Below are 24,313 nucleotides of genomic sequence, written 5' to 3'. Positions count from 1 at the left end.
GACATGATTTTACTGTTGAGTTGTGTTTGCTTTCAATATGGACCGTTAGGTAAGATATATTTATGTACTTTAAAGTTTGGTTTCAGCCTTTTTTCGAAGCGTTCAAAATCAAACAAGGGATGTTTTTAAATTATAAATAAAGAGATGGAACCAATGGATCATTTCCGTCCGATCCCTTAGGCCCCGTTTGGTTCACGGAATGGATTTGAGGGGAAATCAATTCCTATGTCATTTCCCAAGGAATGGGAATGAAAGATTCATTTCCCGCGTTTGGTAATGTTTGGAAAGTAACCGGGAGATTTCACTTTGTTTCCTTTCCCATGTTTGTTTTGAGTAGGAATGGAAAACTAAATTTGTATAATTTTCCAATTATACCCATATTAAATCAAATAAAAAAAGACTGTATTTAATGATACGTTGTAATTATAAATTGTTCATAGGGACAAAATAGTCATGAAAATTGTGCATTGAATGTTGGCTCATTTTCCCAAACTTTCCCATGAAGAGGGAAAACAAAACCCAAGTTAAGAGGGGGGCTTTACTTTCCCCCCTACTTTCCCATGTGCCAGGAATCCGTTTCCCATGCCTGGACTTCCCAAATATGGGAAAGCAATTGAATTCCCATTCCCAAGCCTCCTTTCCCATTAACCAAACGGCTCCTTAAAGTTGAAGAGATGGAACCGTTGAAACTTTTCATAAAAGACAACTCAAATTGTACCTAAAGATGTCAGTACTCAGTAGTAATATTCGACACCGAAAAGTTTGTCGCGCAGTTGGAAAAGGTAATAATTTTACCTAAAGAACTAGCATGGATGATCCAGTCATTAATATAGGGCAACGATAAATATCTGTTTTGTCAGCATGGAAAATGTCCATAACGTCATTGCTCTTGGTCATTTGAGTGAACCCCTAGAAGAGATGGAACCATGTTTTCTTGGCCCCTTTTTTTAAAGAGAACGAATCTTTCAACTAGTACATAGCTAGTATGTGGACTTTAGAGCACTAGGCCCCACCCGTACTCCACCCAAGTCTTCCTCACTCCCAGAAAAGGTGGAAAGAACACTCGTATTATTTGTCATGAGGTGTGTCATTTGGTGATCTAGTGACAATGACAACTAGTTGCAAATCCAGCAAATTTTAGTGTGGAAAAGTTGTGCTTCTTGTCTTTATAGTTGTAAACGTCAACTAGTAGAAATCAACGGTGTGAGTTTCACATTTTACACTTACTTGAAATCCAAATGAGTGACACAGTGTAAAGAAACGATAAAAGATTACAAGAAAAAGCGTCGTTTTTCCCCTTGAACTATGACACATTTCAAACTTACCTCCTTGAATTATTTCATCTATCGATTTAGCACTTTAACCCATTAACAATAGTCAATGTGTCAAACAAAATATGGCAAATATTCAATTATGCTCATATTTTTATTCTTCGCCAATTTGAAGGTATTTATGTGTGAAGTCTAAATAAAATAGGAAATATATCTAAATTACAATATGAAATAAATCTCAATTACAGTAGGACTAAATAAACTGGTAAGTAACAAAAAACCAAACTAAGTGAGGAACCAAAATCTCAACTAAGTAAGGACTCACCAACATAATGTTGTTGCACCCGCCGTTAGTTTTTTGAGGATTTCATCCACATTGCCGTTTAAATGGACATGTGAGGGGCATGTGCTTCGAATTTTGAGGACATTTTTGTCATTGCTCAGCTTCCCCTTTCTCAGCCTCCTCTTGATCAGCAAATTCTTCCTCAACAAACTCTTGCTCAGCTGCTTCTTGTTCATCCACACCATAATAGGAATATCCACCAACCAATCCTCTATAAAATTCTTGTCTGCATAAATTAGTCTTTTGTACCACAGAGGCTTGACTCTCACCAAAAGGCCTAGCCGATGCTTTCTGAGATAGGTATACGACAAATAGATGCTTGCCTTTAAAGAACTAAAGTGCTTGAAAGGACAAAACGGATCCAGTAAGCGTGAATATGAGTCATTTGAAAAGTCTAGTGAGATATTTGTTTGTTTGTTATTTTTTTATGTGAGCCATAGATATTTGTTGTCGCGTGCGAATGGAGACACTTGAACTAAGTTGAGGAAAATGAAACGGAACATCCGAGAAAATGAAGTTGGTCCATAGTTGCCTTAATGAAGACAAGAATAACCTAGGAGCATGGCCCTCGATCTGGTCTCACAAAGGTGTCTTATAATTAAAGCCAATTTCTTTTTTTATTTCAAAATCGAAACTCCTATCCTCCCATCAAAATTAATGAATTTAATTTCGCAACAACCAAAATATTTCCAGACTAAATTAATTACAGAGTCAAAATTCACTTGAACACATAGGAGTTGGATTCCATTTTATGGGACGTGAGACAACACCAGGCAACGGTGACCGGTTCACGTCTCGCACAATGACATAAAACAAGAACATGGAAAAAAAAAAAGAACATGAATCATAAAACATAAATAAATAAATAAAACCATGAAATTGTTGAGAACAAAAAAGTCATCAAACTAGAAGTACTAAACATTTTCTTGAAGAAAGTGTTCGATTAATTGGGTATTTGTTGTTCCAACATAAAAATAATATTGTATTAATGTTCAATTTATAAATGTGAGTCCTTGTATTGTTAAATATTTAAAGTGATTATTATTTGGGTCATTGTGTTATTAAATTCTAAAAAATCTATTTAATATGGGCATGAACAATTAACCCATATGTATTTTATATAGATATAAAACTTTTGGAGCCCTCTTCTTGCGAAGCTGTAGAATGTTGATCTCGGGCCCAGATTCAGGGCTAATCATACACTACTATGACCAATTGGCCAAGTTAACCCACGTCTAAAAAAAAATGTAAATGATTAATTGAGTTGAGAGAGCTGAACCTGAATGTTCTCAAAATAATAATTATTCTCATTAATACAAAACATAACACACATAAGTAGCTATAGTAGCATACATAATACACAATTTATTTGAGTTATAGGCTTGGATTTTAAATTAAGTGGTTGTCAATTGAAAGTTGTTCTAAGCAACAGACGTGATCTTGCTAATCTCGTCCAGAAAATCTTCGAGACTCCGGTCGGAGGAGCCGCCCTCTGCCACTGCCTCCTCCGCTGCCTTCTTCCACTTCAAAACGTTACACCTCAATTCTACCGCCTTATCTCCCACGGTTGCCTCCAACAAGCACTTCTCAACCTCCGCCCTCTTGACCAACCTATTCTCAGCCATGCCCCGACTGAGTCTAAGCCCCACACCAAACACATCCACCAAGAACTTGGCATTGGTGACTTGGTCGCCCCATTGAGGAAAAGTCACAACTGGCACACCAGAAGTGAGGGCTTCAACCGAAGAGTTCCAGCCACAATGAGTCATAAAACATGCAACCGACGTGTGCCCTAGAACTTGCTCTTGTGGGCTCCATTGGACCAATTTTCCCTTGTCCCCAACCTCTTCCAAAAACCCTTGTGGCAGAACATGTTTTTCTAACCCAAATGCTTTGGCAGGTGGCCTGAGGACCCATAAAAATGAGACCCCGGAGCTCAAAAGTCCATGAGCAATCTCGTCAATTTGCTCTTGTTTTAAGTGGACAATGCTACCAAAAGAAATGTACACGACGGATGCTGGGGGCTTTAAGTCAAGCCAGTCAAGGCAGTCGTCAGCTTTCATTAAGTCTCCTCTGATGCTTGTTTTGGGAGCTTTTGGGTTCTTGAACAAGGGACCAACAGGCTTCACTATGCAGACTTGGTGCATGTGCTCGATGATTTCGGGCTCCAGCTCTTGGAATGTGTCCATTAATACATAAGATGATTTTGATAGCTTCTTGAATTGGCCTAAGATTGCCCTTCCCAAAACCTGAAATAAAAAATATTATTTTTATTTTATTATCTCTTTCGATAAAGTAGAAAATAAAATACTACAAGTTTTAGTTTTAGTTTTTTTTATAAATTTTTTGGCATAAGTCCAATTCTTATGAACTTAAAATAATTTTTATTTGTCGTCAATGACAAATAATCGTACTCCACAGTCCTCCCCACGAAGAGCATACTGAATGTCGATGTTGCCAAATAATCATTAATGAGTAGTTGACTATAAAGTCATCCAATTTAATGACAAATTGATATGTCAGTCACATATCAATATAAAACTTGTTAGAAACTCATACAAAATATAAAATTATCACATTGGGAGAGAAATAGTTCTACTGACCTCAAATGGATCAGAAGGGTACAAGAAGCTAGGAATCTCGTCATGCTTCAAAACAGGCATACAAGGCAGCTGAACATCTATATTTGGCTCGGCTTCCGTAGGAAACGGCACCGTCTTGTTGTTGTAATGGTAGTAAGCCGAGAACACAGCACAGGACTGAATCCAGAGCGTGGCCTGAGGGATCCCAAGCTCAACGGCGACATCACAAACCCAAGGAATGAAGGGGTTGTTGACAACGCAAGAAACCGGACGACCTTCAGTGGCATGTCGTTTGATCATCTGAGTGACCAGCTCCTTCCCCACCAGCTCAAGCTTGGGCATATAGTACTCCAAGTCGGTTTGTTTTGGGTCGTCTTCTGGAAGCCCATCTGGGAAAAACTCAAACCTGATAAAACCAGCGCCAACTGGTGTGGCTTCCTCACTGATGCCATTGTTGGCTTTTCTCATCTGTTTGCCATAGTTTTCAGTCGTGGAGAAAGTTACCAACATGCCCTTGGCAGCCAAGCGTTTGCCTAGCCTGAGCATGGGGTTTATGTGTCCTTGTGCTGGAAAACACACCAGAAATATATGCGTGGAAGGAGTTTCAGATCCCATAGTTTTTTTGGGTGCAATATTTCCGACTTGATGTTGTTGTTTTGGTTGTGTTTGCAGGCAATGTCATGCTTAAGTTAAGGGGGTTTATATAGCAAACCTTAGCATTCTTGTCATTAAGTATATATTTTGATTGGTTGTATTTCGTCCGCATCATGGTCAGGTTTGACTACTGCAACATGATCGCATTAGACCCAGAGACTCTTAAAGGCCATGACACATCCCATGGATGTTATATATATTTTGCTGTGTTTCAATGCGTGGCAGTCGGCAAACAAACTTTCCATGCAAAATATACAAACTTCGATGTCTAAGCGTTATGAAGCGAAACATGCAGGCAAAATCAAATCATTAATAAATTATTTTTCTCACCACATTAATAATAGATGTATGCTTACCATTACTCTTAAATTATTAATAAATTATCCTACTTTGATTATATGGACACGTGTCAAGTGTTGAAAAGTTTATAAATCATCCCACTCTTAGGAGAAACCAATAATAGTAGCAAATTAAACTTTTCAAATTAAAGTATGTTGACATATGTGGCAATTTGAAAATGTTTATTTGCTACTTGAATAATTTTTGCTCTAATAGACTCTTCAATTCAATTATTGCAATATCATGGAAAAAATATGAAAACATGTGAAAAATGTCTGTATTTATTATCTGAGAAGAAAAAATGCATGTTTTTAATATTTTTAAGGTACGTTTTGATTTTCCTTAAATGTTTTGAAGAGCTAAAGTCAACTTACCAGTCTTGAAGAGATAGAAAGAGGTTGCAACTTTGATGACTGAGTTTGACAAGGATGTTGGAGAGATGTTTTATAATGTAGCTCACCTATTTGAGCATCCCAAAGTGATTGAAGAGGCTATTGGAGATGTCCTTAAATTATTAATAAATCATCATACTTCTTAATACTGGATGCATGTCCATATGCATAACCATGGTTCTATAAATACAAAATAAAAAGTTAATCATGATTATGCTTATAGACACGTGTCGAGTATTAAGAAGGGTGGTGAGATACACTATGTGTTAAAGTGGTAAGCAAATTTTTTATTTTGGTGTCTAACGCTTATTCTAACCTTTTTTTTCTTGGTATGACGCTTATTCTAAAATTCAATTAGGTGAAACAGTACAACTTCTTGAAAAAGATGCCCTCTAAGTGTCGGTAACTTTTTAGCATAGGCTTTGGCCATGCTTGGCCACAACCTTGCCCTTTCCCTTCCTTTATCTGTTGTAACTGCTTTTTATTCCAATTAGGTGAAACAGCGCTGATCTCAATTCAATTAACCAATTATATAAATTAAATGAGGTATGATTTATTTATATTTTTTGTACTAATAATGGGTATATGATTAAATATCTCTTAACTTTAATTATTTAGATGAAATAGTGAAACTTGGTCCCAAATATCACAAAAAGAAGAAACACTTCCTTGGCATGGGGATGTTACTGTCAGCCGTCCACGTCAGTGTCCCAACCCAATGAGATTATGGAAGATGCTAACAACTTTAACTTCATATTTAATTCTTTTTTTAAATGAAACTTTACATCTAATATTCTAAGAATATTTTTAGTTGGCAGAAAATCTCCGCAATTCCTTACCACCCATTCCAACGTCTTCTCTTCTAACCAAAAACACAGTGCTTTCTCCTTTTTTTGTTAGGTATGAAAATTGATTTCTTTTGCTGATATTTCTCCCTTAACTGAATTAGCCATTGCCATGTTGGTTTCTTTGTTTTTTTTTTTTTTTTTTGCTGATTTTAATGGCTTTTAAAAATAAAAATAAAATTGTTGCATTCTTTCAAGGTTTCGAATTTCTCACAAAGCACATAATTAAGAAATACTTTATTTAGCTATTTGGATGTATTCTTCAAGGTTGCATTTTCTTCAAGTGCAATGTAATTCTTTTAAATCATCCAAAATCAATTGAAACAATTGGTTGTTTGAGTGCAAGTTGGATAAGGAATTCGGATTCCAATCAATTTTGATATTCCGATCTCTTGGACCACAGGTGTCCAAGAGATTGTGGTCATCCACATTAAAAGATTATAATTTTGGCGCTCATTCCAAACTTCATGACAAATGTTAGAAAAAGACGCCCTAAATACGTGTCCAAAACTTTTTAGCCAGGTTTGGCCACAACCTTTCCCCTTCTCATCTTTGAGAGCATGCTCTTCCCTTTATTTGTTGTAACTGCTTTTTATTTTGACTTTCTTGGGATCTCTTGTCCAAGAGGTTTTTTGTTGTTGTAACTCTTTTATTTCCTTACTAAAAAAAAGTGTCGGTAACATTAATCAATTAGGTCAAACTATAACATTAATAAATTAGATGTAAAAGCACTTCCAGCGGCAAGCTTAGTCCAAAGGTACCCTAGCTCCCAACAACCATTCCATCAATGAAATCCTGTCTTGGCAAGAGGTGGGCTCCACAGAGTCAGGGCGAGGAGTAATTTTTGAGTGTTCCCGGTACACCACGTGGTTGGTGTACCATCCAATAAACGGAAGACATATGGAATATTTCCAATGCAGTTCGCCACATGTCATAAGAAGAAATGCAGTAAGTTGGATAATAATTCCACATCTTCTATGTTTATTGGATGGTACACCAGACACGTGGTGTACCTGGAACATTTAAAAATTTGCCAAAGGGAAGCTAACGTTAGTGTGACGTCGGCGGGCAATATAAATACTAAAAGAATTGAAAAAGGAGAGGAAAAAATACCAAAAACTTTTTTTTTTATTCTTCTATAAATACCTAGCCATATTATTTACTTCCCGCACCAAAACTCTATACAAATTCCTCTCCTCATATCCAAGGTCTAAAATATCGATGATATCGGAAATATCGATAGTCCAAAAACACGGCAATTTCGATGGAAATATCAGGCTTGTTAACAGGCTACCCATATAAATATAAATATTTTAGCATATTGTCACAAAAACATAAGTGGTATGGTGGTTAAGGTGTTGGAGGAGTAAAATGGGAGGGGTTCAAATCCCCTTTGTGTTTTTTTTCTCCCTTTTTCTCCCTTTTATTTCTTCTTATTTCTTTTTTTTTCCCTTTACATCGATATTTTAGCGATATTACACCGATATTTTGACAAAATATTGCTGAAGTGTGAGCGAAATTATTGACATCAATATTTTCCGATATTATCGTCGATATTGTCAATATTTATACGATATGTACATGGATATGTTCCGAAATATCCGTGATTCGAAACAATCGATATTTCATACTATGCACATATCTCATGTGAATAGTGGTAGCCATGGCAATAGGTGGGAATGCATCAAAAAAATTGCTAGTGTAGATACTATTCATGTGAACAGTAACAGCCCTTGTCTTCCCTTACTTTTTGCCATGGCAAATGGGTAGAAGTGCTCTAACAGTGAAACTTCGCCACAAATATCATAAAAAGACGCTCTCAATAAGTGTCGGTAACGTTAATCACTTAGGGCTCGTTTAGTTCAAGGTTTAGGAGTTTGGAAATAAGTTTTTTTTTTGGGTTAGTTTTGATTTAGTACCTTGAACTCTTACCATTAAGGCATGTTTGCCCCTCTACTCTCAATTTAACGATTACATGCCTTAAGCTTTTCATTTTTTTGCAATATGGTTCTAGCGTTAACTTTGACATCAAAATTTCCATTAATTTCTTGCATGGCAGGCATGAGTCTCACCTATTCGCTTATTTCGATGTCAGTTGAAGAGTATTTTCAGGTAATTGGTGTCTTCTCGCCCATGCATTAATACCAACCCATTTTTTAACAAAATACCCTTCAAATGACATTGAAAAAAGTGAATAGGTGGGACCCAAGTTTGTCACGCAAGCAATTAACGTAAATTTTGACGATGAAGTTAACGCCGGAACCATATTACACAAAATTGAAAAGCTTAGGGTATGTAATTATTAAAATTGAGAGTGTAGGTGCAAACATGTCTTAAAGGTAAGAGTTCAGCATACAAAATTAAAATTAATCCTTTTTATTTTTGTGAGGAAAGGAATTTGAAATTGCATTCCCACCGAGCCATTAGGTGAAACAATGAAACTAACATTAATCAATTACGTGAAACAGTGAAATTTCGTGATAAATATGTAACCAAAAAAAAAATCGTGATAAATATCAGAAAGAGACACCCTCAATAAGTGTCGATCTCTCAATAAGGTAAAACAGTGAAACTTCATGATACATCATAAAAAGACGCCCTCAATAAGGAAAATTTCTTATTTCTTGTAAACGTGACCTAACTTGGGAGTCCGGCTCGCTCGCCTTGGCATTTCTCCAAGTTCTTGGCTCACTCACTGGGTTCTTATTTTCATTAGTATATTCAATTATGAAATGGTTCAATCAAATTCCAAGTGAAAAATAAAAAGCATCCTTGAATTTAGCAGCTTCAGCCCTGCAGTTTGAGTTCCCCTTGATGTTATTTACCAAAATGCGAGAATCGGATTCGAAGATTACTTTACGGTCGCCAAATGCCTCAGCTATTTTCACTCCTTTTAAGGGCAGCTTCAGCTTCAGCACATAAAGCTCAAGGGCAGATTTTCTTTTCGGCTAGCCCACCACCACACAAGTTTCTCATATCATCTCTTCTTATAACACCTAACCCAGCCATGCAGTTTGAAGCCTGCCATGCCCCATTGAAATTAATCTTAATAAACCCAGAGATGGGAGGTGTCCAGCCAACATTTTCCCTGTGGAGGTCTTGGTTTCGCGGGCCGCAGGAACAAGAGAGATGGCTCGGAATTCTAGAGCTGCCTCAGTTGCCACATATAGGACCCTAATGGGATTTAGATTCCTACCTTCAAAGATAAACTTGCAGTGCGATTTCCAGATTTCCCAGATGAGGAAACAGACCATAGACACAAACCAAGCAGTAGAAATGATTTGTTAACAGGGCTAACAGGGGTAACAGGGCTAATTGGGAGAGTAGTAGAAATTCCTGGGAAGTGGGAATTGGTAGAGCCGACGAGAGAGAGACATTGACAGATAACAGGGCTAACGTTAGTTTCGGAAAAAATTAAAACTAAAATTTATTTTAATTTTGATATGTTATATTTAAGTTGTTAGATTATTGTAAGGGTCCATATGAAGCGAAATGCAGAGAAATGTGTGAATTCTAGATGCATATGCTAGATAATAGGATGATATATAACATTGAAATAACATTGACATTTAAGTGACAATATTCTTACAAATTTATTTATCAAAGCACTATCAGCTGCAACATCAGGGAAGCTGGGGCACACAAATATTGCAGACCTCAATAGCTAAGCTAGTTAATAGGTGAAAGATCACTAGAGAGGGTAGTATGCCAACCACCTACTTATCATAGCAAGACATTCTTCAGGCTTGTACTCTGGAGCTGTGTGACCGGCTCCCTGAAAAATCAGAAAATTTAGTCTCAGCTTTTGCTCAAGCAAATTGTAGTATGAAAAATATTTAAGTCCATGATGGTTCTTGGCTTCTTGCCTTTATAGTTGTATATGTCAACTGGTACTTTTTATCTGAGTACAGCACTCTGTATCTAAAGCGAACAAAAAAGGCACAACTATGAGATGGTTGTAATCTGATTTTCTGACTAAACTCAATACAAAGTAAGAAAAGAAGATGAGATAGAAGATACCAACCCTGCAACCTGTCCATGGAGGAACCATGGCTTCCAACGACTGTCGACAGTCAAGTTCAGAGATTCAATCCAACCCATAGTAGACACATATGGAATATTCATGTCATGGTCACCACTGTTAATAGACAAGCTTTGTGTTCAGAAATGATATTGTGAGAATGAATAGATTTTTTGAGTTCCTGTAATTGAATTTTCCCTCCATTTGGTGACAAATAAGGCTTTCTGCTTGGGTGTTTATGCTTGACTAAAACCAAAAACACTGGACAGAATTATAAGCATATAGTACCTGTAAATCAGAACTCTATAGCCTTGTTTTATGAGGTTCTCATGATAGACAAGACTAGAGGAAACATCAGATATATATAAGTCTTGTAAGGTCTTATTGCATCTCTCCCATTCCTTAATGCTTCCCTGATTGTCATTTAAGATAAGCAAAATTAAAGTACTGTGATATGTCTGTCATAAAAATCTGAAGAATATATTTAAAAAATGAACTATTGATTACCTCCTGAATATGAAGAGCATCTTTAGCAGTTCTGTCATTTGCCCAAATATAAGAGAAGAGATAATTGTAACTCTACATTAAAACAAGGGAGATATGTTGACTCAAAGTTTACATTTAGTACAACATACACTAAGTAAGGCACAACCTACAGATAAGTTATTACTATGCATTGTGTGTGTGTGCGGGCGCATGCAGAGAGACTAACCCGACACCATGGCCTACGAAGTTGAGGAATAGAAAGGAGGAGATTTACGGAATCCTTGTTAACAAGATCTTCTGCAAACCAGTTTGACCCTGCTGATTTTGGCGATGAAACAGAACAGACAGGTTCCAATATCTGATCAAGGTGTATGTCTTCAATACACTGCCGATTGAAATGTAAAGTCAGTATTTTGATCCCACATTACTTAAAACTACTTGCAGAAACCAAAGAATTTATTTTCTTCCCACTCACCTCGTTGTAAACTTCAAGATCATCCATACATAACGTGTTGTTTAGATCTACATTCACATATTCTCCCTTGCAGTTTCCTTTCATTGACTTGCAAAATATAAAAATCACATCCACATTCAAAAATCACTACATATATAACTCAAGGTTCAGATTTTTCCAGCAGATTTTGATGATATGCCAGAATAGTTCAGAATGATTTGAAGAACCAGAGTCCAATCTCTACTTTAATGAAACCGACATGAAGCAACAAAATCAGTACTAGTATTTCACCTGGTACAGTTCCTCTGGTATAAGTGCTTTTAGATAAGCAAATAGCACTCTGTAATTCCTATCTATTTGAGTATCTGTCACTGGATTGCCAATCACATATCCCTGCAGCCAATATATTTATGATCAGGAAATTATTAACTACAACAGGATATAAATTAATCAAATTCTAATGGCAGAAAATGTACTTTGAGATTCATTGGTGGCAAATGTTCATCTCGATTACCTACATAAAAATATGTAAAATGAACCCAAATCAATACCTCATGATCCACAACTAAGAAACTAACTTTGCCTTGTGTGCACATCTGCTATATATTTGCATTTGAGACTGAACTAAAGGTTGCATGATTGACCCTTCTCTCAATTCTTAGTAGCTGAAGCTGACAAAAGGTCAAATTTAAGAGGGTTACCAACTTACCATCAGATATTTCCTGAACGACAATAGGAAGAATTATGCCTGAATAAGAATCTCCAGCAATATAAAGTGGATTATTGTAGAACTTGGGATGATCCATAAGCCACTGCACCACAACAGTGTAAACAATAATGTAGCTAAGCTAGATGCAAGAAGATTGTTTTAAATTCGAACAGCCAATCATGTCGATTTCCGAAGCCATTCTTAATCACTAGAATTAATGTTGAGCATGAACTAAACCTTAGCTAGAAGAATCCTTGTAGGTAATTGTATCCTCACCTTTCTAAGAAATTCATATGTTTGTACAGCTGATACTGTGTCACTGATATTGCTATATCCTTCCCAAGATTTTGCATATGAGAATCCAGTGCCCACAGGTTCATCGACAAATATTATGTTGGCAACCTGAAAGTTGTAGATTGTTCTTCTCAATGTTAACAAAACCTTAAAACCTTAAAGGTTTCTGTTGATCACATACAAAGACATAAACACAAACACCTAGAAGGCAACTGAAGTCTCCCACCTTTGTCCATGAGTATGGATTCAACTTTAATTTTGGCTTGTTGCCAATGGAATTTAAGTAGTCAAAGGATAGTGGACCTGCAACAAAGTATGGATTAAATGGTGAGGCTAATTCTAATAAGTAAAGTTTGAACACAATATTTGCGCCAGATTGCAACTAAATGTATGTTAAAAACTATAGAATTATAAAATAATTATATTAATGAAATATATACAATAAACGCCAACAGGGTCTAGCCCAGTGGAAAAGAAACTTGACTTGCAAACTTGTAGTCTCAAGTTCGAATCCCCATAACACCTTGACAATGTGTGTGAAAAAAAACCCCTTCCCTTCCTAAATTTGGCAAAAATAACACACACAGCATACTAAAAAAACTAGACACTCATCAAACAACAACTAGAGTACATAATTGCCACATGCTCTTGCCAAATTTGGGCTTGCTTTTACTTTGGAAGTACTGCTTTGATGCTCCCCCTTCCCTATTCTTGGTTGGGCCAGGTTAGTTGCTATGTTGTTTGTGCTTGTGTTCTTTGACCTCCAGAAGAATACCCCAAAAAAATTGTTCAATATAGGTCCCTACAATTTCTATTTCCTGGACATATACCCATCATTCTATAAATCTATGTGTAAAACCCAATTTCAAACTTAAATGACCAGTAGGATATAAGAGGTCATAGTATTCCTATGTTTTTACATCCTTGCCATTAGACTTCATATTTTATTTATAATTTATTCCAAGCATTTCATTAACTGCCATAAACTGTAATTAAAACTCCCTATTAATAGCATATCAATCACCCCATTTCTTTTGGTTGTCATTCCCTCTAACATATCGCCCCCTAAAATTGCAAACCAAAAAAAAAAAAATGTAAATTACATATCCAATAATGTACATATGAAAAATATAAATATAAATATACACGTATAAAAATATGGGTATATTATTTAACAAAAAATATTATTAAAAAAAAGGGTCAGTTACTTTGTAATATTGAAATTTACATACATTTTTCATAAATTAAAAATAGGTACACAATAATTTATAGAAAATAGGTACGTTGTATAATTGAAATTTATGCACATTTTTTATAAATTAAAAATAAGTACATTATTTAGAAGAAAAAATAGGTACATTATTTACTAGGTAAATTGTTTTACTAGGTATACATTATTAGAGAAAAAAAATAGGTACATTATTTAGATAAAAAAAATAGATACAAAATTTAGCGAAAAATAAGGTTCATTATACTAGCTAGGTAAATTGTTTTACTAGGTAGAAAAAAAAATAGATACATTATTTGGAGAAAAAATAGGTTCATTTAAAAAAAATTGTTTTCATAAAACAAACAATAAAAAGATGATCAAATTATTTTTCATAAAACAAGTAATAGGTGCTTTATTTAAAGAAAAAAAGGTACATTATTTAGAGAAAAAAAAAATAGGTACATTATTTAGAGAAAAAATAGGTTCTTTTTATAAAAAAAAATTCTTTTCAAAAAACAAACAATAAATAGATTATCAAATTATTTTTCAACATAATTAAAATGTACACTATTATTCATAAAACTATAATAAAATAGATTACTAGTCATATAATTCATAAAAGGAAAACAACATTAATTCCTAAATTTAATATTGAATTTAAATTACTAATACGTTAAATAGATTACTAGTCGTAATTCATAAAAGGAAAACAACATTAATTCAAAAATAGATTACTAGTGGTAAAATAGATTACTAATACGTTAATGTTGAATTTAATATTTAATTTCAAATAAGTTTCTAAATTAATTCCTACATCCATTACAACCATTTGGAGATCTTTCCAAATTCAACGTGTGTTATTAGTTACACCCCTTGTAACACATTTAGTCATAAAAAGGTGTAGTTTTGGAATCCGAAAAGTACAATAAATCAGATTTTAAGCTATATTAGGTAACTCGCTTAGTTGGATTTAAGTTATCGGGTATTATTTGAAAAAATTGGGTATTTTAAATAGAAAACTAAAGGAAAGGGTTGTAGGTGATTTAAAATGAATTTTATGGGTCTAATATCAATTTACTATAAAATAAAATAAAAATTAGAGAAAACAGAGCACATCCTTTTCATAGCTTTCTTCACATTGCAAATCTCACCTTTTTGACATACCTTTGACACTGGCCTTCAACCTGCCCTTGTGGTTAAGTGCGCTTGCACTAACTCCAAGTGGTCTTGGGTTCGAAGGTTGTTACCACATTCTCGACATACCTTTGACTTTACTATTTTATTGTTTAATCTTTGCCTTTATTTTAAAAAGATTTTCTAGTGGTCTGTTATAAAATTCCAAAATAGAATAATATCCTCTGAAAGATGCAGAGAGTGGAAAATATAATAAGGTACCTAAATTTTCATATATAATGCCAGAGAAGGTAGAACAACCAGGACCTCCATTGAGCCAAAGAACAAGAGGATCATACTCTGGCCTCCCCTCAGACTCAAAGAAGTAATAAAATAGCTGCACATCATCCATGGCGCCCACTCCCACGTACCTTTATATAGTTAAAATCATAAATTATAAAATTCATTGTCATCTTTTGTATTAACGTAAAGTAATTAACAGAGTAGAAAATAATAGTTATAAGAAGAAAAATACCAACCCAGTTTCAAGTTTGAAGGGGAGATCACCAGGAAAGCCGGGTAGGGTTTTGATGATATTGGACGTTGATGCAACATTAATGTTCATAAGGATCACCAGAAGAAGTGCTTGTGGCAACATGGTGCTTGTGGCACCAGAAGAAATTGCTGCTTGGCTTATTTCATGATAGATGGTTTTATCACTTTACTGTCTATAGTGTAAAAACATGTGGTCAAATTGGCATAGAGCATTAGGTGGCATAGAGCGTTAGGTGATTCCTCGTGATTACGGGCACCCGCCTAATTCAAAAGCTGAATTCTAGTGTTATCTTTTTTTTCAGTCGCAAGTATATTTTGTGGCCCCCACATTGCATGCATGTCACTGAATTGAACTGTGTTTTGATCCAACTAAGGGTCTGCCATCAATCAGTCGACCTAGTTAAATTTCTCCGTTCCTCTCTTTGATTGTTGTTCAAATGGCAAGGCTTCACAATGGATCATCCAGATAATGACTTTTTGCATTTTTGTTTTGCTTACTTACTACATATACATAATACATTGACAATGAATAAATTAAAGGGTAAACTGCCGAATACCCCCCTAAACTATATCGATTGTCGAAATGTCTATTCTGAATTATTTTTTCAGCAAATTTAGCCGTCGGATTATTTTAAATGGTCAATTTAGCCCCTGCCGTTAGTTTTCATCCAATTTTCTGTCTAAATGTCACATGTTAGGCACGTGACTCACTGTTCAATTAAAATTTGATTTTTTTTTAAAGGTTAAAATAATTAAATTGTTAAAACTACAAAACTTAAATAAAATAAATAAATAAAAAGGAAGGAGCAGAGCTTGATCGACATTGGGGCTTTTAGGGCTAAGAATCTGACAATTACGAATGGATGGGGCTAAGGGAGCTTGGCGGAGAGGACTTTTACCAAGATTTGTATTTGGGAATCTGACGGGGAAGCTGAGGATATTACTTGTGATATTATCGATACTGTGGAGGCTTCGATGTTCTACAAAAACGGCACAGGTTTCTGGCGAGCCCAAGAAGCATGGCCATACCATATTAAAAGGGCATAAGAATTGTGATTTGATGCTCAATCTTCAACTAGGTATTAGATACTTTTTCTAATTTTTCGATTTTACAAGTCGTTGAGTGATTTTTTGCTTATGGGTTTTCTTTATCAATGGAGGTTGGTGTTTGATGTTGTGGTGTTTTTGGTTTTTAGATACTATATTGGGAAGCATGATTCGATAGTGAGGGATCTTAAGCCCAGTAATTTCAATCCCAAAGAGAAGTTCTGGACCAGGTTTCCACCGGAAGGATAGAACAAAATGCCGCCCCATTATAGGTTAATGTGATTAAAATAAGCTCTGCTAAACAAGCCACGACTGTTTGCTTTTTCTTCTTTGATTGTGAGTGTTGTTACTAAAAGAATATGTCATTTCTCACAGCTTCCAGAAAGACTTCATGAAGTTCTTGTGTCCAATGCATTCTAGGTTTGGTTGGAGGTGCAGTGGACAATGATTTGGGGCTGCGACGAAATTCTTCAAATTGAATTGGCTAATGTTGAATATTACCAAGGCCGTGATGACTTTGAATCATAACTCACTTTTTTTTTTTAAAACAAAAGAAAGCGAATCGATGACTTGGCCGTGGATAGACGCTAGGGCCGAGTTGTTGTTCCTTCGGCCAGCCTCCTTCGGTCAGCTTTCTTGGCCGAGATTTATTAGGCACAATCAACTTTTCTTCATTCATCTTTTTAAATAACGTCATAATTTAATTTTTTGAACAATTTGACCTAAAAAAAATTGAAATTCCATAAATTTAATTTTATTCCAAAAGTAAACACACAACATAAAAAAAAACACACACACACAAGATAATTGAAACACAAAAGAAGGATTGAAACAATTGTCGACCTCATTCACCATTTCCAAAGCTCCTCCAAAGGTGATTGATCAAATCATGTCGAAGACCCTGATGTACATGTGGAGATCGAACTCTATTATGACGAATCATGTAATCAGAGAGAGTATGCCTATCTTGGTGATACTCGTATGTAATGCTTGGCTCCAACTCATATTGTCTTGCTCTGGCCCTCCTGGATCGTTCTGGACACATATCCTCATCGTCAGATTCCTCTTCAACATATTCGTACTCATCCTCCACAATCATGTTGTGCAAAATTATACACGTCATCATGATTGAGTGGAGGTTATCCTTGCACCACATACGTGCAGGGCCCCGAACAATAGCCCATCGAGCCTGTAGTATTCCAAATGCTCTTTCAACAACGCAACAAAACTTACGGATGACTCAAGAGCTGTGCTTTCACCCAATCTACAGTACTCATCGGTCGCGTCAGCTAAGCATCCCCATGCGAGCATACAAAAGACAGCAGTTAACTTTTGCTCAGGGGATAGCCCTTGTCGATCGAGCCCGTCTTTTTTCTGGCGAAAATATGGCTCGCGGTTGACAACATCATTCAAGATGCGGTAAAACAACTCTTTCCGCGTTCGGAACCTCCTACGAAAGTCTATAGTATTTAAATGTGGCCTTTCAATGAAGTATTCGGACATGAGATTGGGATGGCGATCTTCCCTCTCACGATTCTTGTACTCACGACCGACTACTGACCCACCATGTTTGGTGGCTTCATTCTCCAGTGAAGTATGGTGGACAATGGCTTCTATCACTCTGTGATGATGTTCTTCATCATCTGAATCATCATCAAACATAAAGGAAAAGATGACATTGCCACGGTTATCCATTGAAAGCTTCAAATGATATGAAAAGTATGAGCATGAAGAAGATGATGTGCTTGAAATGATATCAAAAGTATGAGAATGAAAGGAGATTGATTAGATTGACAAAGGAAAAATAAATTGAGAAATAGATAAAAGGTTTTTGGTAGATTATTTGAGAAATGAATGGGTATTTATAGAGTTTGGAGTGAGTTTTGGGGTTGGATCCGATTTGGATTAATTTAAAATATTATTTTGACCGTTGGATTTAAATTTCAGCCGTTGGATCTTTTTTTTTACCATTAAAATATCTTAAATTTAATCTAGATCGTTAATTTAAAGTTACTATTAGAATTTTTTTTATTTTTTATTTAAAGGATATAGTTGAATTGTAACGGCCCTTTTAAACTTGGAATAAGCCAACAGCAGGCCCAGCCTCTTTTAAAGTTACTTTAGATTTATAAATAATAAATAAATAAATAAATAAAGTAGCCATTCGAATTGCAACGGCTACAAAACCAGGCGCAGACACGTGGCATGGGTAGCAAACAAACCCATTAGAGCTGGCCCTAGTACGGGCCCCAATGTTTTTATGATGCACATGGGCTGTGCCACCTCAGTGTGGGCTCTACTAAATAGTTTTGGGTCCAGGCAATAAGTGGATTGGCAATAAAAAAAATATTCAATTTTTAAAATAAAAAAAATACCAAAAAATTATGGATGTTTTCCCTATAAATATATAACAATTTTATTCACTTTCCACACCAAATCCTCATACAAATTCTTCTCCTTCTAATATTTGTAAATTGTAATCTTTTTTTTTTCTTGCATTTGTAAATTTTTTATATTTTCTTCCAGATATATTTTTTTCTTGCATAATCATTTTATTTCTTACATTTCTAAATTGTTTATATTTTGTTGCATAATCTTTTTTTTTTCTTGCCCTTGACCTGGCCTTTTTGGATTCACCCTAAAAGGCCAGGCTGCCACAATTTACGTGAATAGTGGCAGCCTTAAAGTTGAAGAGATGGAACAATGGCAACTTTTCATAAAAGACAACTCAAATTGTACCTAACGATGTCAGTACTCAGTAGTAATATTCAACACGTAAAAGTTTGTCGCATTTGGAAAGGGTAATAATTTTACCTAAAGAATTTGCATGGATGATCCAGTCTTTAATATAGGCCAATGATAAATATCTGTTTTGGCAGCATGGAAACGGTCCATAACGTCATTGCTCTTGGTCATTTGAGTGAACCCTAGAAGAGATGGAACCATGTTTTCTTGGCCCCTTTTTTTAAGAGATCGAATCTTTCAACTAGTACAATTTTTGTCATATAATTTTTGTCGTTACATAGCTAGTATGTGGCCTTTAGAGCACTAGGCCCCACCCGTACTCCACCCAAGTCTTCCTCACTTCCAGAAAAGGTGGAAAGAACACTCGTATTATTTGTCATGAGGTGTGTCATTTGGTGATCTAGTGACGATAGTGCAAATCAAGCAAATTTTAGTGTGGAAAAGTCGTGCCTCTTGTCTTTATAGTTGTAAATGTAAACTGGTAGTAATCAACGGTGTGAGTTTCACATTTTACACTTATTTGAAATCCAAATGAGTGACACAGTGGAAAGAAACGATAAAAGATTATAAGAAAAAATGTCTTCTTTCCCTTGAACTATGATACATTTCAAACTTAACTCCCTGAATTATTTCATCTATCGATTTAGCACTTGAACTCATTAATAATAGTCAATGTGTCAAACAAAATATGGCAAATATTCAATTATGCTCATATTTTTATTCTTCTTCAATTTGGAGGTATTTGTGCGTGAAGTCTAAATAAAATATGAAATATATCTAAATTACAATAGGAAATAAATCTCAATTACAATAGGACTAAATAAACTAGTAAGTAACAAAACACCAAACTAAGTGAGTAACCAAAATCTAAATTAAGTATGGACTCACCAACACAATGTTGCACCCACCGTTAGTTTTTTGAGGATTTCATCCACATTGCCGTCTAAATGGACGTGTGAGGGGCATGTGCATCGAATTTTGAGGACATTTTTGCCATTGCTCAGCTTCCCCTTGCTCAACCTCCTCTTGATCAGCAAATTCTTCCTCAGGAAACTTTTGCTCAACAAACTCTTGCTCAGTTGCTTCTTGTTCATCCACCCCATAATAGGAATATCCACCAACCAATCCTCTATAAAATTCTTGTCTGCATAAATAGTCTTTTGTACGACAGAGGCTTGACACTCACCATGCTTTCTGAGATAGGTATACGACACAAATAGATGCTTGCGTAAATTGAGGAAAATGAAACGGAACATCCGAGAACTATGATTCCTACAACTTAATATCTAGACTCTAGACAACAAATAAAGTGAAAAATCCTGCAGAAAATGAAGTTGGTCCATAGTTGCCTTAATGAAGACAAGAAGTTGGTCCATAGGAGCATGGCCCTCGATCTGGTCTCATAAAGGTGTCTTATAATTAAAGCCAATTTCTTAAACTACTCAAGATTAATCTAATCTATTGGAAGGAGATTCGAACTTGAGTGCAAGGAGACGGACTCACTGCCAAGGCCGGTTCTGATTTTTGAATGGCCCATGGGCATAAATTAAAATGAGGCCCCTTTTCCTTTTTTTTATTTTTTATTTTTTATTTTTATTTATAATCATAGTTTAACAAAAAAAGGAAAAAAAATTATGCACGTGTATATATTTTCTTTTTAGTTTAATTATGGTAATTCTATTAAAATAAAATTAAAAAAAGAACATGGATCATAAAACATAAATAAATAAATAAACCATGAAATTGTTGAGAACAAAAAAGTCATCAAACTAGAAGTACTAAACATTTTCTTGAAGAGTGTTCGATTAATTGGGTATTTGTTGTTCCAAAATAAAAATAATATTTTATTAATGTACAATTTATAAATGTGAGTCCTTGTATTGTTAAATATTTAAAGTGATTATTATTTGGGTCATTGTGTTATTAAATTCTAAAAAATCCATTTAATATGAGCATGAACAATTAACCCATATGTATTTTATGTAGATATAAAACTTTTGGCGCCCTCTTCATGCGAAGCTCTAGAATGTCGCTCTCGGGCCCAGATTCAGGGCTAATCATACACTACCTTGACCAACTAGCCAAATTAACCCTTGCCAAAAAAAAAAAAAAAAAGTTATATGATTAATTGAGTTGAGAGAGCTGAACCTGAATGTTCTCAAAATGATAATTATTCTCATTAATACAAAACATAACACACATAAGTAGCTATAGTAGCATACATACTACACAATTTATTGAGTTATAGGCTTGGATTTTAAATTAAGTAACGCCAAATATTCAAGATTCTTATTGAATATCATACGAAGTGGTTGTCAATTGAAACTTGTTCTAAGCAACAGACGTGATCTTGCTAATCTCGTCCAGAAAATCTTCCAGACTCCGGTCGGAGGAGCCGCCCTCCGCCACCGCCTCCTCCGCCGCCTTCTTCCACTTCAAAGCGTTACGCCTGAATTCTACCGCCTTATCTCCCACGGTTGCCTCCGACAGACACTTCTCAACCTCCGCCCTCATGACCAACCTATTCTCAGCCATGCCCCGACTGAGTCTAAGCCCCACACCAAACACATCCACCAAGAACTTGGCATTGGTGACTTGGTCGCCCCATTGAGGAAAAGTCACAACTGGCACACCAGAAGTGAGGGCTTCAACCGAAGAGTTCCAGCCACAATGTGTCAAAAAACATGCAACGGACGTGTGCCCTAGAACTTGCTCTTGTGGGCTCCATTGGACCAATTTTCCCTTGTCCCCAACCTCTTCCAAAAACCCTTGTGGCAGAACATGTTTTTCTAACCCAAATGCTTTGGCAGGTGGCCTGAGGACCCATAAAAATGAGACCCCGGAGCTCAAAAGTCCATGAGCAATCTCGTCAATTTGCTCTTGTTTTAAGTGGACAATGCTACCAAAAGAAATGTACACGACGGATGCTGGGGGCTTTAAGTCAAGCCAGTCAAGGCAGTCGTCAGCTTTCATTAAGTCTCCTCTGATGCTTGTTTTGGGAGCTTTTGGGTTCTTGAACAAGGGACCAACAGGCTTCACTATGCAGACTTGGTGCATGTGCTCGATGATTTCGGGCTCCAGCTCTTGGAATGTGTCCATTAATACATAAGATGATTTTGATAGCTTCTTGAATTGGCCTAAGATTGCCCTTCCCAAAACCTGAAATAAAAAATATTATTTTTATTTTATTATCTCTTTCGATAAAGTAGAAAATAAAATACTACAAGTTTTAGTTTTAATTTTTTTTATAAATTTTTTGGCATAAGTCCAATTCTTATGAACTTAAAATAATTTTTATTTGTCGTCAATGACAAATAATCGTACTCCACAGTCCTCCCCACGAAGAGCATACTGAATGTCGATGTTGCCAAATAATCATTAATGAGTAGTTGACTATAAAGTCATCCAATTTAATGACAAATTGATATGTCAGTCACATATCAATATAAAACTTGTTAGAAACTCATACAAAATATAAAATTATCACATTGGGAGAGAAATAGTTCTACTGACCTCAAATGGATCAGAAGGGTACAAGAAGCTAGGAATCTCGTCATGCTTCAAAACAGGCATACAAGGCAGCTGAACATCTATATTTGGCTCGGCTTCCGTAGGAAACGGCACCGTCTTGTTGTTGTAATGGTAGTAAGCCGAGAACACAGCACAGGACTGAATCCAGAGCGTGGCCTGAGGGATCCCAAGCTCAACGGCGACATCACAAACCCAAGGAATGAAGGGGTTGTTGACAACGCAAGAAACCGGACGACCTTCAGTGGCATGTCGTTTGATCATCTGAGTGACCAGCTCCTTCCCCACCAGCTCAAGCTTGGGCATATAGTACTCCAAGTCGGTTTGTTTTGGGTCGTCTTCTGGAAGCCCATCTGGGAAAAACTCAAACCTGATAAAACCAGCGCCAACTGGTGTGGCTTCCTCACTGATGCCATTGTTGGCTTTTCTCATCTGTTTGCCATAGTTTTCAGTCGTGGAGAAAGTTACCAACATGCCCTTGGCAGCCAAGCGTTTGCCTAGCCTGAGCATGGGGTTTATGTGTCCTTGTGCTGGAAAACACACCAGAAATATATGCGTGGAAGGAGTTTCAGATCCCATAGTTTTTTTGGGTGCAATATTTCCGACTTGATGTTGTTGTTTTGGTTGTGTTTGCAGGCAATGTCATGCTTAAGTTAAGGGGGTTTATATAGCAAACCTTAGCATTCTTGTCATTAAGTATATATTTTGATTGGTTGTATTTCGTCCGCATCATGGTCAGGTTTGACTACTGCAACATGATCGCATTAGACCCAGAGACTCTTAAAGGCCATGACACATCCCATGGATGTTATATATATTTTGCTGTGTTTCAATGCGTGGCAGTCGGCAAACAAACTTTCCATGCAAAATATGGTGATAACACTAACCAATTAGGTGAAACAGTGCTGATCTCAACTCAATTAACCAATTATAGAAATTAAATTATGTATGATTTATTTATATTTTTTATACTAATAATGAGTATATGACTAAATATCTCTTAACTTTAATTATTTAGATTAAATAGTGAAACTTGGTCACAAATATTACAAAAAGAAGAAACACTTCCTTGGCATGGGGATATTAGTGTCAGCCGTCCACGTCAGTGTCCCAACCCAATGAGATTACGGAAGATGCTAACAACTTTAACTTCATATTTAATTCTTTTTTTAAATGAAACTTTACATCTAATATTCTAAGAATATTTTTAGTTAGCACCCATTCCAACGTCTTCTCTTCTAACCAAAAACACACGTGCTTTCTCCTTTTTTTGTTAGGTATGAAAATTGATTTCTTTTGCTGATATTTCTCCCTTAATTGAATTAGCCATTGCCATGTTGGTTTCTTTGTTTTTTTTTTTTTTTTCCTGATTTTAATGGCTTTTAAAAAATAAAAATAAAATTGTTGCATTCTTTCAAGGTTTCGAATTTCTCACAAAGCACATAATTAAGAAATACTTTATTTAGCTATTTGGATGTATTCTTCAAGGTTGCATTTTCTTCAAGTGCAATGTAATTCTTTTAAATCATCCAAAATCAATTGAAACAATTGGTTGTTTGAGTGCAAGTTGGATAAGGAATTCGGATTCCAATCAATTTTGAAGGAGTTTATGTGTCCTTGTGCTGGAAAACACACCAGAAATATATGCGTTGAAGGAGTTTCAGATCCCATAGTTTTTTTGGGTGCAATATTTCCCACTTGATGTTGTTGTTTTGGTTGTTTTTG

The 24,313-nt window shown here is 35.7% G+C and overlaps 4 protein-coding genes across 5 annotated transcripts; all 4 read right to left on the bottom strand.

Annotated features, from left to right (window-relative positions):
- Positions 1-2,900: 2,900 nt before the first annotated feature.
- LOC110758484 (putative UDP-glucose glucosyltransferase) lies at positions 2,901-4,979 on the bottom strand. The gene is made up of 2 exons (XM_088245014.1): positions 4,218-4,979; positions 2,901-3,863 (listed from the first exon to the last, which is right to left on the bottom strand). Exons 1-2 carry the CDS (start codon positions 4,809-4,811, stop codon positions 3,036-3,038), a joined length of 1,422 nt encoding a protein of 473 aa, XP_088101140.1. The 5' UTR covers positions 4,812-4,979; the 3' UTR covers positions 2,901-3,035.
- Positions 4,980-9,965: 4,986 nt separating this feature from the next.
- Positions 9,966-15,433, bottom strand: LOC110758500 (serine carboxypeptidase-like 13). 2 transcript variants are annotated; one of them, XM_021960373.2, is made up of 14 exons: positions 15,253-15,433; positions 14,996-15,144; positions 12,617-12,693; positions 12,373-12,498; positions 12,097-12,199; positions 11,864-11,901; positions 11,679-11,780; positions 11,409-11,495; positions 11,160-11,318; positions 10,955-11,026; positions 10,736-10,860; positions 10,451-10,564; positions 10,293-10,347; positions 9,966-10,201 (listed from the first exon to the last, which is right to left on the bottom strand). In XM_021960373.2, exons 1-14 carry the CDS (start codon positions 15,369-15,371, stop codon positions 10,118-10,120), a joined length of 1,410 nt encoding a protein of 469 aa, XP_021816065.1. In that variant the 5' UTR covers positions 15,372-15,433; the 3' UTR covers positions 9,966-10,117. The 2 variants fall into 2 exon arrangements, with proteins under 2 accessions (XP_021816065.1, XP_021816066.1); XM_021960374.2 differs by having other exon boundaries at positions 15,041-15,144.
- Positions 15,434-17,159: 1,726 nt separating this feature from the next.
- LOC148292537 (uncharacterized) lies at positions 17,160-18,010 on the bottom strand. The gene is made up of 2 exons (XM_088245855.1): positions 17,549-18,010; positions 17,160-17,504 (listed from the first exon to the last, which is right to left on the bottom strand). The coding sequence occupies exons 1-2, from the start codon at positions 18,008-18,010 to the stop codon at positions 17,160-17,162; spliced, it is 807 nt and encodes a 268-aa protein (XP_088101981.1).
- Positions 18,011-21,215: 3,205 nt separating this feature from the next.
- LOC110748477 (putative UDP-glucose glucosyltransferase) lies at positions 21,216-23,320 on the bottom strand. Its single transcript, XM_021948453.2, has 2 exons — positions 22,574-23,320; positions 21,216-22,219 (listed from the first exon to the last, which is right to left on the bottom strand). Exons 1-2 carry the CDS (start codon positions 23,165-23,167, stop codon positions 21,392-21,394), a joined length of 1,422 nt encoding a protein of 473 aa, XP_021804145.2. The 5' UTR covers positions 23,168-23,320; the 3' UTR covers positions 21,216-21,391.
- Positions 23,321-24,313: the final 993 nt, after the last annotated feature.

The sequence above is a fragment of the Prunus avium genome, chromosome 8 (assembly GCF_965620075.1).
Source record: "Prunus avium chromosome 8, drPruAviu1.hap1.1, whole genome shotgun sequence".
Taxonomy (NCBI): domain Eukaryota; kingdom Viridiplantae; phylum Streptophyta; class Magnoliopsida; order Rosales; family Rosaceae; genus Prunus; species Prunus avium.
This window is presented reverse-complemented; position numbering and strand designations above follow the sequence as displayed.